The sequence below is a fragment of the Streptopelia decaocto genome, assembly GCF_964273445.1.
Source record: "Streptopelia decaocto genome assembly, chromosome: 18".
Lineage (NCBI taxonomy): Eukaryota > Metazoa > Chordata > Aves > Columbiformes > Columbidae > Streptopelia > Streptopelia decaocto.
The window spans coordinates 11,097,818-11,112,696 of NC_138673.1; the positions used below are offsets into that span (position 1 = coordinate 11,097,818).

General features: G+C 49.7%; 1 protein-coding gene across 2 annotated transcripts; it reads right to left on the reverse strand.

Moving 5' to 3' along the window:
- Window positions 1-791: 791 nt before the first annotated feature.
- XAF1 (XIAP associated factor 1) lies at window positions 792-14,711 on the reverse strand. Of its 2 annotated transcripts, none has more exons than XM_082068189.1 (9): window positions 14,584-14,711; window positions 10,923-11,095; window positions 8,114-8,180; window positions 5,079-5,135; window positions 4,032-4,284; window positions 3,167-3,234; window positions 2,546-2,893; window positions 1,998-2,067; window positions 792-1,126 (listed from the first exon to the last, which is right to left on the reverse strand). In XM_082068189.1, exons 2-8 carry the CDS (start codon window positions 11,021-11,023, stop codon window positions 2,014-2,016), a joined length of 948 nt encoding a protein of 315 aa, XP_081924315.1. In that variant the 5' UTR covers window positions 11,024-11,095; window positions 14,584-14,711; the 3' UTR covers window positions 792-1,126; window positions 1,998-2,013. The 2 variants fall into 2 exon arrangements, with proteins under 2 accessions (XP_081924315.1, XP_081924314.1); XM_082068188.1 differs by lacking the exon at window positions 14,584-14,711 and adding an exon at window positions 6,090-6,225 and having other exon boundaries at window positions 799-1,126; window positions 10,923-11,060.
- Between the last annotated feature and the right edge of the window lie 168 nt (window positions 14,712-14,879).

Below are 14,879 nucleotides of genomic sequence, written 5' to 3' on the forward strand. Positions count from 1 at the left end.
CCGGCCCGGCCGCCGCGCGGCGCCGCTTCCCGCCACGGCGCGGCTGAGCCCGGCCGCCGCGCGGCGCCGCTTCCCGCCACGGCGCCGCTTCCCGCCACGGCGCGGCTGGGCCCGGCGCCGCTTCCCGCCACGGCGCCGCTTCCCGCCACGGCGCGGCCGGGCCCGGCGCCGCCGCACGGGGGCGCTGCAGCACACGGCGGTTCCGCAGCCCCGGGCTGCAGGGGTAACGCTGGACTGACGCTCTAATGCAAGTTGTGTGACACTTTCTGCTTAACGAGGCAGAAAGTTCAACAGTTCACAGCTTGCAGCCCAAGTAAACTTAGAAGATATGCTGAGAAGTTATGCTAAGCGAGTTCTCTGAGAAGCAGTATAACAGGTAATTCAATAAGCTAAGGCAGTCTGTTCCTTAAGGTGCATGAGAGGAAAATGGCACCTTGTAGTAAAACTGTTAACATGTTGTAGTGTTTATTAATGTAAGATGCCGAGCAGCAAAGGCTGCTTCCCAAACGTTCACGGCGTTGGCATAAAGCATCTCCGTGTTTCCCTCTTCCGCCGGGCTCCACCAGCTCCATCTGTGTACCAGAAGGTGAACACGCTGTTACCCGGGTGTGTCTGCAGCCTCCCGCGCCACGCTGCTTGTGCCAGCCCTAGCTCCACAGGGCCACTGAAGGGAAGGACAGCAGGATTTAATGGTTTTTATTTAACTGGGCCATGCCCTGATAAACACTAAGGCCTCAGCTCTCAGCGAGAGCAAGGGGAATTGGTGGCACTCGACATGACAAGGAATTCTGAATTCCTAATTTCCTTGTCTCCCTCAGAACAAACATTTTAAAATATGCTGCTCTCCTTGCTGAAACTGGTGAAAAAATACATTCCTATGGCAAGCTTGCTCAGAAATATTTCAAATAACAGCTGTTGAGTCCCCACCACTTTTACAGTGATGACTTTTTCTGGTAAAACCTTTTAAATGCCTCTCTTGATAAAGAATAAAAGTCTGAGTCACTCTGTGTTCTTGATCCAGAGTAGCAAGTCACTTTTATTTGTCGATAAAGCTATTGCACTTCAATCTGAAGACATGCCTTTACTTCCAGATTTCCAGGGTTAATGTTGAGTGCTGCAGAGTCTTCTGTAAAACAAGCCAAGCCCAGTTATGAGCATTTTTAAAGTTTCAGCCTTTTCATGTCATCACTCAGTTGAACAATATAAAAAGACCACAACGCAATCCAAATAATCCATGTAATTACCATGTACTTACTTTTATTTCAAGACACGAGTCCTGTAATTCAAAACTAGACAACCCCCCTATTTATCACTTTGGTGCTTTCTCTCTTTAATTTACCAGGAGAAGAAGGTTTTACAGGCAGAAGTAATAACTTATTTACTGAAACAAGCAGGAAAAGGAAAGATTGAGAACAACTGCTTTTAGTTTCATTTAATTAATTGGGTGGGGCAGAAATGATGCTGCTTAGGAACTGAAAAGTGGAGGGGGATGTGAGCAAAGAAATAGTGTGAAGATTCACAGCCTGTTTGGGACAGGCTGAGGAAATGAGTTTACATACTGACTATGGATCGGTGTAAGCTCAACTGAAGGTATTGTCTGGCATAATTACATCAATGCTTCTTCTAACATGCAATTTTTACTATGGAGAAAAAATAATTGTACTTCCTGTCTTCTGAAATTATTCTTTAAGACTCCATTCAGTGCTGGGCCAGACAGACTGGGACACATCATCTGTTCCGTGAAAGCTCCGGTGCTGATCTCTGCTCCCAGCAGGGAGGGTGCTGAGCCAAGAGAGTGAGAACGTCTAAAGCAACGCTTGCCTAATGCAACCTCATGAACCAACCGTGTGTTGGAATATAAAGTGCTTTGTGATATTCTGAGTATTAGCTTTTCCAGACACACTTCCTCTGCAAAATATCCCATTGTTTCTATTAACCCAATGTAGAATAATCCTGAATGACGAATTCTGTTCTAAATTTCTGAAATTCTGCAGTACCTTTTTCTCCATGGCTCTATTTTTTTTTCATCCCAGCATTTTTCAAAGATGTCAAACGTAGGCATTTAATCTAGAAAAATAAGAAAAAGTCATATCAGAGGAGAATTTAACATTATATTCAATATGTAATTATATTCAGTAGGGAGGCAACTGAGCCCCTCTATTGGAATGGTAAAGTATGCAGAACTCCGTCTGTGCAGCTGAGTGATGATCATACTATTCGCTTAGCAGGAACAGCATCAGCCTTCAGCAAATGACAGTTGCTGAAGACTTTTCAGGATTTGAGCTTAAAATTAATAGCTTGAATTATGGCTATTATTTTCCTAAAACTCAAGCAGCCCATAGGCAATGGATCTTGTTTGTATAGATGTGAGCATAAATAGTCAATGGAATTAATACATTCCATGCTTTAGACAGAAAGTGTCCCTATGGCCAGTATTTCAAGCAGCTATGAAATCCAGACACGGGCAGCGGGACCCCAGGCAGCGTGAGACAGATAGTGACTCTGTGGGCATGGCCCTTCGCGGGACCCAACCTGTCATTCTCACCTCGTGTTTCTGAAGGGTTGGAAGTGGCAGAAGAATGTTGCAATGGGCACAGGCCACCAGCATGTCAAAAGACTGGGTGTCTTTGAGAGCTTGAGGTGATGTAGAAAGTCTGCCTCTTGTGGGAGAGGGAAAGCCAACCTTTTTGTTCTTTTTGGGTTTGAGCAAGGTTTTGGAGGTCAGTGGCTGGTCCCTTTTCCCTTTGGGACGGACATCCGTCCACACGGTCGCATTCTTGGAGCAGGAAGAGGCAGCCAGGGAGGAAGAAGACTCTGGTGGATCACTGCTGAATTTTGAAGTTGACTGGTCAGCAAGAACTTCTGTCAGCTTATGGGCTGCACTGCATTTATTCTGTTAAAAGAGAGCATGCATATTTGAGGTGAAGATTGGCATTGCAGCCAACTGTGTAGGATGTTGTGATTTGCAACAGACCTGAGTCACGGGGACAGACAGTGGACACCACCTCACAGTGATGCTTCAGCTGAATAAATTGTATCACAAAACTATAGTTTGAAGACCCAAGACATACAGTCCTTTCTTACCTAATATATAGCTTTTCAGAGAAATAACCTGGCTGGAAATCAAGCACAGGCCATTCTCCTGTCCAGTTTCAAATGTGCTTACCAGATGTTGGGAGTACTGGTCATCTGAGAAGGACTTATTACACTTCTGACAAAGATTGCCACCAGTACCTTCAGAAAGAAAGAGAGAGAGAGAGAAACACAGTCCTGATGCACGGACACTTGTCATCTAGACAGGCTGTCAGATCTACATCTGACCACTGGTTCTGCAGAAACAAAGAATGCTGATTGCACTGGCCAAGAAGGAATTAGAGCTGCGACTACGTTTTGCTTTTGGCACCACTCAAAGCCAATCCACCATCCCTTCTCTCAGACTTGAGGTTATTTGAAATTCCACTCCAGCCCCATGTTTTGTGGCTTGAGATGCTTCCCTCCTACCCTGGCCTAGCAGTGCGGTTTGGTTTGGGTTCTGCTCTCTGTCGTTTATTTTGCCAATCACTGCACCTACTGACGCCTGCTCTTTTCTGGAATCAGTGACAGGATTTATGCATTTTTTGCCTTGACATACTCTGTCCAATACTTTAGGCCTAATAAAGCTGCTCTCAACTTCAAGAAATCAAGGTATGCTTCACTGCCCTTGTATATGAAGTAGCTGGAAATTCTAAATAATAGTTTCTCCTGTGTGCCAAGTAGAAAGAAGTTACACTCATTTTCTGACAGGAGTTTCACTTCCAGGATACAGGAGGCATAAAAGAACATGGCAAATGATCTACCTACCAGTCAGTGGAACCACTCTGGCTTTACAATAACCAGGATAATATAAAGCAACACTTGGACCTCTCACTGTGGCTGGTTAAAGAAAAACCCCCTCTAGCCTGGATTACTCGGAGTTGTAAAGCAGGCAGGAGAATTTTCACTGAGATTTAACAGAGCTGATGCAGTCCATGACAATGAGGAATTTTGCTTACCAGTGGGGCAAATAAATGTTGCATTAGTGGATGTGCCACTGGTTTGAAAGTCCACATCCTTACGGTAGGACAGACCACCATTCTGACAAATATCTTTGTGTTTGTTCTGGTCTTTGTACATGATGTATTTGTTACACTCCCAACACCGCTCGGTTCGGCTGGCGCAGGTGTTCAAGTGTTCCTGCAGCTTGTTGAAGGGCATTTCAAGCTCACAGATCTCACACTTCATTGCCCGCTCGTGGCATTCCTCGGTCTGCACGTGAATAGAAGAAATGATTACACATTTTCTACCAATACTAAAAGAGGGCATTGGGCGACAGCAATGAGTGGCTGTTTAAGAATGCTCTTGTTAAGGGATATCCACACAACCAAAGGCAGGCTTAGCTGTATGAGGAGTTTGCCTGTCTTGGCCATCTTTAATTTAAGATAATTTTGGCAATATAAGGCAAAATGGGAATCAATAGCAGTGAAGATGTTCTGCGTCAGTACAGATTAGCAACAGAGCACAAGCCCACCTAGAATATTCCAATACCTCAGCTACCACCACGAGGGAAGCCTGCTGTGTCTTCACTGCTTTGGTTCCTTGAAATGGTCAGACTAAGCTAGCATGGACAGGCTGCTCTCGCTTCCCAGCCTCTGCCAATTCTTTTCTGTATCTCCTCCTACGCTGCTTCCTTGATTCTTGCTTTGTATAACCACTCCTTTGGAAAAGACGGTAATATGAGTGTGGGGACAGGATGGAAATGTCTTCAGGAAGCCTCAAAGAACATCAGCTTGAGGCACCAAGGATGAGAAAGTAATAGATTAGTACCTAGAACAAACTGCCTCATCACAACTGGATGGGCAACCACCATTGGATATACTTATTTACAAAGAAGAAAAGGTATTCCAAAACACTGCAGCTGTTGAGAGGTTTAAGTTTCTTCATGGTCCAGGACAAGAGCCAGAGATTTACCCGTTTTTAGTGGTGAATCCATTAGAGTGACTCTTGGTTGTTGGCCAAAGGGGTCAGCCTAGCAAGCTGAAAGTACTGCACTCCATACGTACCTCATGGTGCTCCAACTGGCACTGCTGCATGCTTTGGTGACAAAGATTACACCTGACCTGCAAGCAAAACACACAGCAGTTCATCAGGATCACAGGAGGATGGTTAGTGCTTTCCTATGTCGATACAACTTCAGGCTGCTGACATGATCTTCCTGTCATTTTCATCCTAATCATTGATAAGCTGTTGGTAAATTTTTGTTTCTCTGCCGGGCCTGAGCTGTGTTGATGAGATTTTGAGAACAGATACCTGACGATTCTGCAGGAAGCTCTCATTCGGTGCAAGGATCCAGCTGTCAAGGGTGCCCATGTGAAATGCAAGGTGTGATGTGAAATAAAGAGCGTGTATTCAAAATTTTGACTGAGGTTTAACCTAAAATTATAGGTCTGATATTCAGCTAGTCTAAATGATAATAGCCCCTCTGAAGACATAGGAGGCATGCTAGTTCTCTGTGGGTTTGCCACGAGAGCTCCTTGTGTTGTGTTAAGTAACTGAAATCAATGGCATTGCTAAAATAATAAAGCTAGTCAGACAAAATAAAAAGCCATGCCTGTGTATCCATGCTTCAACATAGTACCTCTAGCTACAGGGTTCTTAATGCTATACCAAAAATGCTATTGCCTTGCTATATGAAGAGCTGATAAATTTACTCTGCCAGTTCAGTTTTGTTAGAAGAGTGCATTGATGTCATAGCTTTGTACAAGCAATGCTTATGTCAGATCAGGTCTGTCTTCTTCTAATCAAATAATGTAACTTGCATTCTCTGGCTAACTCACAAGCACCAGGAGCATGCATCCATACCTAATCTGTAATTTGCAGTGCTGGGGAAACCACAGTGGAAGCTTTGTTCTCTTAAGTTGAGTGTGCAACAAGATCAAAAGGTGCTGTAACAAGGCCCAAAGGGTCGTATCAGACCCTTATAGATTAATATAGAGCACAGTACCAGTAACATACTACTTGAGGGTTGAACAAACCTTCTGCTATTTGCAAAAAGATCATGTAGCATTCCTCACCTGCTTGTGTGCTTCTGTTTGATGGTCTTGCATATTCTTTTGGGCAACTGGTTCCTCACATTCTGGACAGAGACTGAGAAATCGCAAGCAGTGGGCCTCATGGAGGGAGAAATTGGCAGCAGACACATCTCGTTTACTACCAAGGGCACAAACGGGAAAGAGAGAAGAGCAGATGAACTGGTGTGGTGGGCTGACTCTGGCCAGACGCCACACACACAGCGGGACAGCGGCGGGAACAGAGAACCCAAGTGAGAAAATGTGTAGGTTGACATACAGACAGTTTAATTCTTGAAGGAAAGAGGGACGGGAAAAAACAAGTGAAGCAAATAACACTACTCATGACCTCCCACAGACATACCTATGCCCAGCCAGTCTTTGAACAATAGCCACTTCAGAAGAAAACAAACAAACAAAAAAGCACAAACAAAAAATAAAGGAGCACCGCACAAAAAAACCCCTCAACCCTGCTCCTCTTCCTCTAATGCAGTCTTTATTCCTGAGCATGAAGTTACATAGCATGGAGCATCGCTTTGGGCAGTTTGGGCTCACTCTCCCGGCCTTGTTTCCTCACAGCTGCTTGTGCACCCTCAGCCTTCTGGCTGAAAAGTCCTTGACTGGGTGCAAACATTGCTTGGCAGCAACCACAACATCAGTGGAGTATCAACATTCTTCTCACACCGAGGCCACAACACTGCGCTAGATCAGTCACTAGGAAGAAAATCAGCTCTATCCCACGCGAAACCCAGACATGCAACTAGTTTGTCCCTAAAAACTAGAAATAGGTGCATTTTTGATTCATCTTAATGAGACATTTAGAGACCGGATTCTATTACTCATTCTGTTGTGCCATATTACCAGGAATACTTCTGAAAGGGACAGGGTAGCTGCTGGAGGCGCCTGGTATATTTCTCCAACAGTTGTTCAGGAAAGGCTCCAGCTCTCGTTTACATTGTTTACAGATGCGGAAAGAAAAGGATGGTCCCTCTTCTGGGTGTCACCTAAGGAGCCACCAAATTTCCAGCTCGGGCTCCTGGCAGAGCAATTGAAGGTAGCCCAGCTGAGCAGCTGCTCTGCTCAGACAAAGGCTTCCCCCGAGCAGAGAGACACGGATGGCACCGCGCTCGCTGGGTTCAGGGACAACACATTTATCTGGGAAATCACTTATTTGATTTTAATAATGGACGTGTTCACAACATTAATGACAAGAACTGAGATACAGTTCAACAGGAATGGGTTTATTGTGGGAAGGTGTCATCTCTGTCAACAGAGGTTTTAAGCATTGGTTAGAGGCATCTAACAGGAGTTTTCGGCAAAGTAGGTCTGCCAAGGGGTCTGATCAGTGTGCAGAAACTGCTTTGTTCGAAGCATCCCCTACAACCTTCTAGAACATAACGCACAGGCTCTCTGTGCAAGGCTAAGCGTGGGTTTTCCTTTGTGACCAAATCAAACTGAGGCGAAGCTCATGTTCAACCTTTCTACGTTTGACACTTTTTTAATTGCAGTGCTTCACCGTCTTCATATAATTTGCCCAATGGCTTAGCTACTAGTTGAGACACAGCAAGCAATGCTATCCTCATGGCCCCTCTCAGCCTTCTATTCTATGAGAAATGGCCAATTACCCTGAAAAAATGAATATATTATCACTTAACTGCAAATATAGCAACAGAAACATCAGCCATGGGGGGAAACTGAGGCAGCTGCTGGTTTTGGCATGGTCCATACACTGACTCCTCTGCCAGATACTGCAAATTATCCACCGTGGTGTTATGTAGGAAGAGAACATACAGCACAGGGCTATGGAAGAAATCCCTCCACAGCAAAGTAGCAAGAAAGCAACAACCTGGAAATGTGAAAATGCATCCAAAATAGTATTTTTGTTTCCTACTAGCATACACCCCTCCTGTCCTGTGGTCCTTCCTCTTCTCCCCCTGCTACAGGAGACCCAGATAACATTAAGGAAAATCCTACAAAACTCTTGAAATCCCCACGCTCGGTAGGGGTGGAGAGGAAGAAAGATCTCTTACCAGTTTTTGCAGAACCTGCTCTCTTCTGTCATTATTTTTCTTTTTATTTTCCTTGATATCTTTTCTTCTAAAAGTAGAGAGAGAAAAAAAAAAACGAAACTGAAAGCCTCTGTTGCAGTAACTCCACCCCAAACAGCTGCTTGGCCAAAAATTCTTTAAAGGAGAAACAGCAGCATTGCCAGACAAGTATGTGTCTGTAGTGTGAGTTTCACATACACATTAGTTCACGAGCCCTTAGAGGAACTGCGGGGTGTCCGTTTCCTTCTTGCCCAGACACGTTAATCTGCAGCAGGCAGGCTTCTGCCCCAGCTGCCTGCGGCTGCCCCGGGCAGGCTGTCCCTGTCCCGCTGCCTGCAGCTGCCCCGGGCAGGCTGTCCCTGTCCCGCTGCCCCTGCAGCTGCCCCGGGCAGGCTGTCCCTGTCCCGCTGCCTGCGGCTGCCCCGGGCAGACTGTCCCTGTCCCGCTGCCGCTGCAGCTGCCCCGGGCAGGCTGTCCCTGTCCCGCTGCCTGCGGCTGCCCCGGGCAGGCTGTCCCTGTCCCGCTGCCTGCAGCTGCCCCGGGCAGGCTGTCCCTGTCCCGCTGCCTGCGGCTGCCCCGGGCAGACTGTCCCTGTCCCGCTGCCGCTGCAGCTGCCCCGGGCAGACTGTCCCTGTCCCGCTGCCTGCGGCTGCCCCGGGCAGGCTGTCCCTGTCCCGCTGCCTGCAGCTGCCCCGGGCAGACTGTCCCTGTCCCGCTGCCTGCAGCTGCCCCGGGCAGACTGTCCCTGTCCCGCTGCCTGCAGCTGCCCCGGGCAGACTGTCCCTGTCCCGCTGCCGCTGCAGCAGGGCGGGCTGACCCGCCGGCCCCTGCCCCCAGCACCGGGCACGCAGGGCTGGAGGGGGCTCCGAGCAACCTGTTTTAGTTGAAGATATCCCTGCTCATCGCTGGGGCCTTGGACTAGATGACCTTTAAAGGTCCCTTCCAACCCAACCCATTCTATCATTCCATGATTCTCTGTTCTCACTCTCCCACTGCAGACGCTGCCAAGGAGCTGAGTGAGGCCCTGGATCCCTGAGGGAGGCAGCACGCCGTGGCAGGGGGCAGCACGCCATGGCAGGGAGAGGGGGGCAGCACACCATGGCAGGGAGAGGGGGGCAGCAGGCCGTGGCAGGGGGCAGCACGCCATGGCAGGGAGAGGGGGGCAGCACGCCATGGCAGGGGGGCAGCACGCCGTGGCAGGGAGAGGGGGGCAGCAGGCCATGGCAGGGGGGCAGCACGCCGTGGCAGGGGGCAGCACGCCATGGCAGGGAGAGGGGGGCAGCAGGCCGTGGCAGGGAGAGGGAGGCAGCAGGCCATGGCAGGGAGAGGGAGGCAGCAGGCCGTGGCAGGGAGAGGGAGGCAGCACGCCGTGGCAGGGAGAGGGAGGCAGCAGGCCGTGGCAGGGAGAGGGAGGCAGCACGCCGTGGCAGGGAGAGGGAGGCAGCACGCCGTGGCAGGGAGAGGGAGGCAGCAGGCCGTGGCAGGGGGCAGCAGGCCATGGCAGGGAGAGGGGGGCAGCACGCCGTGGCAGGGAGAGGGAGGCAGCACGCCGTGGCAGGGAGAGGGAGGCAGCACGCCGTGGCAGGGAGAGGGAGGCAGCACGCCGTGGCAGGGAGAGGGAGGCAGCAGGCCGTGGCAGGGAGAGGGGGGCAGCACGCCGTGGCAGGGGGCAGCAGGCCGTGGCAGGGAGAGGGAGGCAGCACGCCGTGGCAGGGAGAGGGAGGCAGCACACCGTGGCAGGGGGGCAGCACGCCATGGCAGGGAGAGGGAGGCAGCACGCCGTGGCGGGCCGGCCGCCAGCGCGCCTGGCACGGGAGCGGCAGCAGGACACCATCGTCGTCAGCGCTTCCCCAGGAGGGCAGGAGCGCTCCGGCCACCATCCGCCCTCCACGCCTGGAGCCGCAGTGACTCAGGGAGCCCTCGGCCCGTCCTGCCCAGCGTCTGTGCTGTGTTGTGCAGGTGTAGCACCAGCACCTACCCACAGAGGAACCCGCAGGGAGCATGACAGCCCACCTGTGAACTCACCTTTAATGGGATTTTACTGTTAACCATAACATTGCAGTCTACCGGATCACAGCCTGGGCAGGAGCCAGCAGAGAGGGAGAGGCAGCACCATGAAACGAGCCCCCGGTGCTGCGGTCCGAAGCAGGAGGCTGCCTGCAGGCAGCGGGCTCTGCGGGGCTGCCCCGTGCGCCGCTGCGGTGGTGCCCGCGCGGCCGCAGCCCTTGCCGGCTGATGTCACCACAGCCATTGTTGTCTCAGCCTGCGCAGGCTGGCGGGCCGCAGGGCTGGTTTGCAGTCAGCAGGGAGGGCGGTAAGCGGTGAGTGGTGGTCATGGTCATATCGAGCCTCACAAACCCACCTTGGCATCCCTGGGGCAATGCTGTCACACTCAGACAAACAGCCAGCTGGTGCTGAGGAAATATCTGCCTGCCGTCACCGTGGGTGAGAAACCCAGCATCCGTCCCCCAGCCGCCTCACCGAGGCCCAGAGCCGGCTGCTCGGCTGTGCCGCCGCAGACGCCCAGGCCCCGCTGTTCCCCAACAGCCCTCAAACCGTTTCAGTGTCTCTAAGGACGGGCAAGGTGACACCTCGGTGTGCATTAACCAGCTCTCCCCTCTCCCCTGGTGCCGTTCTCTCGTGGTTGGCACTGATGGACAGCACCAGAGGCCCCGGTGCAGCAGGTCCTGCCTGGCGCTGCACCTCAGCTGGGGGTCATACAGCTCTACATTTTTACACAGGCAACTTTAGAAGAAATAGAAGTTGGAGAGAAAAAGGAACAGAACTTTACCTTTTCATTTCAATGCTAATACCAGTGTCTTCAGGATTTTCTGATGGAAGGCCTTGCATTTCTTGTACCAGTATGATGGACCAGGCATCAGTGTTTGTCATTTTTTAAGCACCACGTACTAAAAGCACAGGACCAGGCAATGCCAAAAAGCCCCTTCTGTCTCCCATTTTTCTCTGTGAACAAATGAAGAAAAATAAGAAAAAGGAAGCCCTGTAGGCCATTATTTAGACCTGGGAATAATGAGTGTTTATCTGGATTTTGTAACACAAATTATGTAATGAAGCAGAGAAAAGGCTTTTGAACAAATATGTTAATGAGATGGCAGCTAAGGGAGAGGTTACAGAGTTGCCAATTCCGAATCAAATTTTTTAACGTTATTTTCTTCTTTTTTTTTTTTTTTCCCTCTTTTGTAGTCATTAGCCTGAATAGCATTCAAATGTACTTCAGGGCTTCTTGCAAACTAGACAGGAAATACCAATTCTAGGTCAAGAAATCCTGATCAGCAACACACACTGAGAAAACTCCACAGACTCAAAATTCATAATGAGGGCTTTTATGTAGAAAGTTGTTGGGCTGAAAGGACTGTTGGTTCAGCATCTCAAAAGCATTTCTTGGAAAAATATCAGATGCTCCACTGGGAACTTAGCTGCAAGATACTCCTGAAGCTACGGAGGGGACTGGCACTGCTTGGAAAGTACTTACTGGGGGGAAAAGAGAAAGTAATGAAACAGTGATTTTCTCTGAATGCCAGTAATAACTCTTTCCATTTAAATTCTGTGTGAACCTTCCAGTGCACAACGTGATTGTACGAGACCTCTTCTATGCATCTTTTTAGGTCAAGCATCACACAGAGGTAAGTTCTGAGAAGGTTGGTTTTTAAATGTGGTTTTCAGAAGCCTGGGTAGAAGACACTTCTTTTTCTGCCAAGTCCTACAATGTGTCAGGGTCAGTTTTTTCATTTTTGTTTCTCATTGTCAAGTATGATAGGTCTTATAGTCCTTGTTTGATACAACTTTGTTAAAAGGTTTGTACCTCTGGGTGTTGCATGGAACCTGCAACATAAAAGAACTTTAAAAAGAATGTGAGGAGAGATTTTGTCTTGAGAGGTAATAGCAGTTATCTAGGTCAAATGGACTGCTTTTAACAGGCAAAATGTACTTGTGTGTTTGGACAGCATTTGAATTAGAGGCAGAACATAAGTATATCTACCAAGAAGAACAAGAGGAGCTTATTATTCAACATTAGGGTATCAAAATTCAGCCCAAAGGCTGCTACAATCTCCTGCTTCTAAATGGTGTCTGCAAGCAAAAGCTAATTTTACCTATTTGTCCAGGTGTCATCTGGGAAAGAGTTAATTTTCTTCCAGTAGCTGGTATAGTGCTGTGCTCGGGAACTGGCTGGGCACCCGGCAGCGGGAGGTTAGCAACTGCACTGTGCGCCGCTTGCGTCGCATTATCATCATCGTCATCATATTACCCTTATTATTATTATTATTACTTTCCCTTCCTTTTCTGTCCTATTAAACCATCTTTATCTAAACCCACAAATTTTACCTTTTTTTTTTCATTTTCTCCCCCATCCCACAGCCGGGAGGGGAGTGAGTGAATGGCTGTGTGGTCTTTAGCTGCCTGCTTGGTTAAACCACACTACTACTGTCTTTAAAGCAGTAGTTAAAGACCACGAAGCCACAAATCTCCCATACATATTTGTAAATCCTGCTCTGGTGTCTGCGATGTTCAGATCTGACTGGAGGAAAGGATGCTTTCTTCTCGAAGGCCTGCAGTTAGTGCTCAATTAGGATGAGCTGAATTTCATGCTGAGGGAGGTTTTTGTTTGAATGCTCTCTTTGAAGCATCTAAAACTTCTCTTGCTGGAGGTTTTGCAAGCACGGTGGGCTCTATGCAGCTTCTTTTTGTCCGGCTGTCAGACTAGTTCTGTAAAAGCAGCCAAAGCTTTGTCCACCTTCTCTTTGGCACAATGAAGAGGAAGCTCAGGGGCAAATTATGTGAAAGAGCTGTCATTCCTGTAGCGCTCTCATATCCAGGCGGTACCAAATGTGTCTGAGTTGTAAGCATAGACTGAGGGAGACAGGGAACAGCTGTAAAACTTGCCAAATCGAACATGCTCCTCTGCGCTTCTCTCTGGTGGTACATGCTGACCCCTTTGAGAGCGGCACCCAGCCTTGGCACGCACTGTAAACTGATCTCATCCAGTCATGCTCTCCTCTTCCTGCATCTTGACTATGCATTGCACAGCTTTTCCACGCTCTATCTGAATGTAGGTGTCTTCTCTCTTGCCCTCACTGTGTTACTGTTCCTGCCTGTGATGCTGCTGGTTGTGATGGTATGTGAATATGCAGTTCTAACATCTGGATTCAATCAACTTCTCAGCCTCCTGATTCCTACGGTAAAGCATGAATTGACGTGTAAACCTCCAATTGTTCATAAAATAGTGATGGAAATATCTTAAATATGAAGTGTGCAGCGGCAGGATGGCTTGAGCAAGGGAGTGACACGCTCAGAATTTACCTTTCAAGATTACAGGTTCAGATCTGTGCAGGGCTTTGTCCTTGCTGCTTTGCAACAACCATCTGCTTTCCTTGTTTTCTTCATTGGAGACAGTCCGTAGGAATGCAAGTTCTGGCTGATTCCCCACTTTCTGCTAGGCTTTGCTCCGGTGTGAAGTTTCCTCTGTGTTGGTAAGTTACCCAGAGGGACAGCTACTAAAGACTTGGAGATTTGGAATCTGTACAGATCCGGTTGGCTGCTATTTTTCTTAGTGGGCATTCACAGCTTTTGCAAACAGAACACTAACATTGGAGTGTCTTGTTTTGTACTTTTGTCACTGAAGTTCCTCTGGTCAGCAGAGGACAAATAGTGCAAGCTGTAGTCAGAGTTCCCTCATTACTTGCTGTGGAATCTGAAATTCTTTATTTCTGTGAGTAGCTGCTTGGTAAGACTGTACTAAGAGACTACAGGATCAAATTTTCAAGATACTATTTATGCTGCCTTCAGTTTCAGGTGGCTGTTGACATCCCAGAAGCAGAACATAAAATACCAACAAATTATTTGTCTTCAGTCTAGCTTCTGCCATTCTGATAGTGCTTGCCACCCTTTCAGTAGTGCCATCACTCTGATCCTGATTCTGTAGCTACACTGTAGACCAAATTGCTGAAGTGGATGACATTACAAACCACCTTTCAAGTTAACCTTTCTGGGTTGTTTTTAACCCAGGTTGCAGACACAAAATCCCTCACAAAGCAATAGGCAGTGAAACACAGCCACGCATGCCTGCGCAGACCTTTGTTTTGGGGAGAGCCCGCTGTGGTTTTAACTCTCCATCTCCCTAGAGAAGCTCGGTCCCTTCTCACCAGCGCGTGGATGAACGACCGTCCCTGGGCCCCACCAGCACCTCCCGAGCCCAGCGCCCGGGAGAAGCCGTGTCGGCACGGCGGTCCCTGCACGCAACGCGTGCGAGGAGAGTCTGTGCTTACCGGCAGCCTTCTGTAGGCACCATGAGGACAGAGATTTTTCCAAACATTCTCACAGCCGGTGTGACAGCGTGACACAGAGCCGCCGGGCAGCCTTCCCTGCTCACGGCGGGGCTGCAGGAGCACAGGGGTGCCCGTAAGGACTGGGGAGACGGGAAACGCCGGAGTTGCGTGCCAGTGCCCACACGAGGGAGCGGGCCGGCGGACTCTTCCCGGGGCAGGGCCAGGCCCGGGCAGCTCCCGGTGCCACCCGGGTGCCGGCGCCCCGCGGCCGCGCGGGACGGACACCGCCCAGCGCGCGGCGGCTCCGCGCTCTTGATCCGCGGCTGCGCCGCTACCCGGGGGCGCGGCCCCGGCAGGGAGCGGGCGGGCCGGTGCCCCGGCAGGGCGGGAGCGCCCGGCCCCCGGCAGGGAGCGGGCGGGCCGGTGCCCGGGCAGGGCGGGAGCGCCGGGCCCCCGGCAGGGAG

What these genes read in the sequence shown, in the direction of transcription:
- XAF1 (XM_082068189.1), bottom strand. Translation starts at nt 11,023, where the DNA reads ATGACAAACACTGATGCCTGGTCCATCATACTGGTACAAGAAATGCAA. An exon ending in GCCAGTTGGAGCACCATGAG is followed by an intron (nt 4,285 to 5,078) that starts GTACGTATGGAG and finishes ATTCACGTGCAG; the next exon opens with ACCGAGGAATGCCACGAGCG. An exon ending in AACATTTATTTGCCCCACTG is followed by an intron (nt 3,235 to 4,031) that starts GTAAGCAAAATT and finishes TTCTTTCTGAAG; the next exon opens with GTACTGGTGGCAATCTTTGT.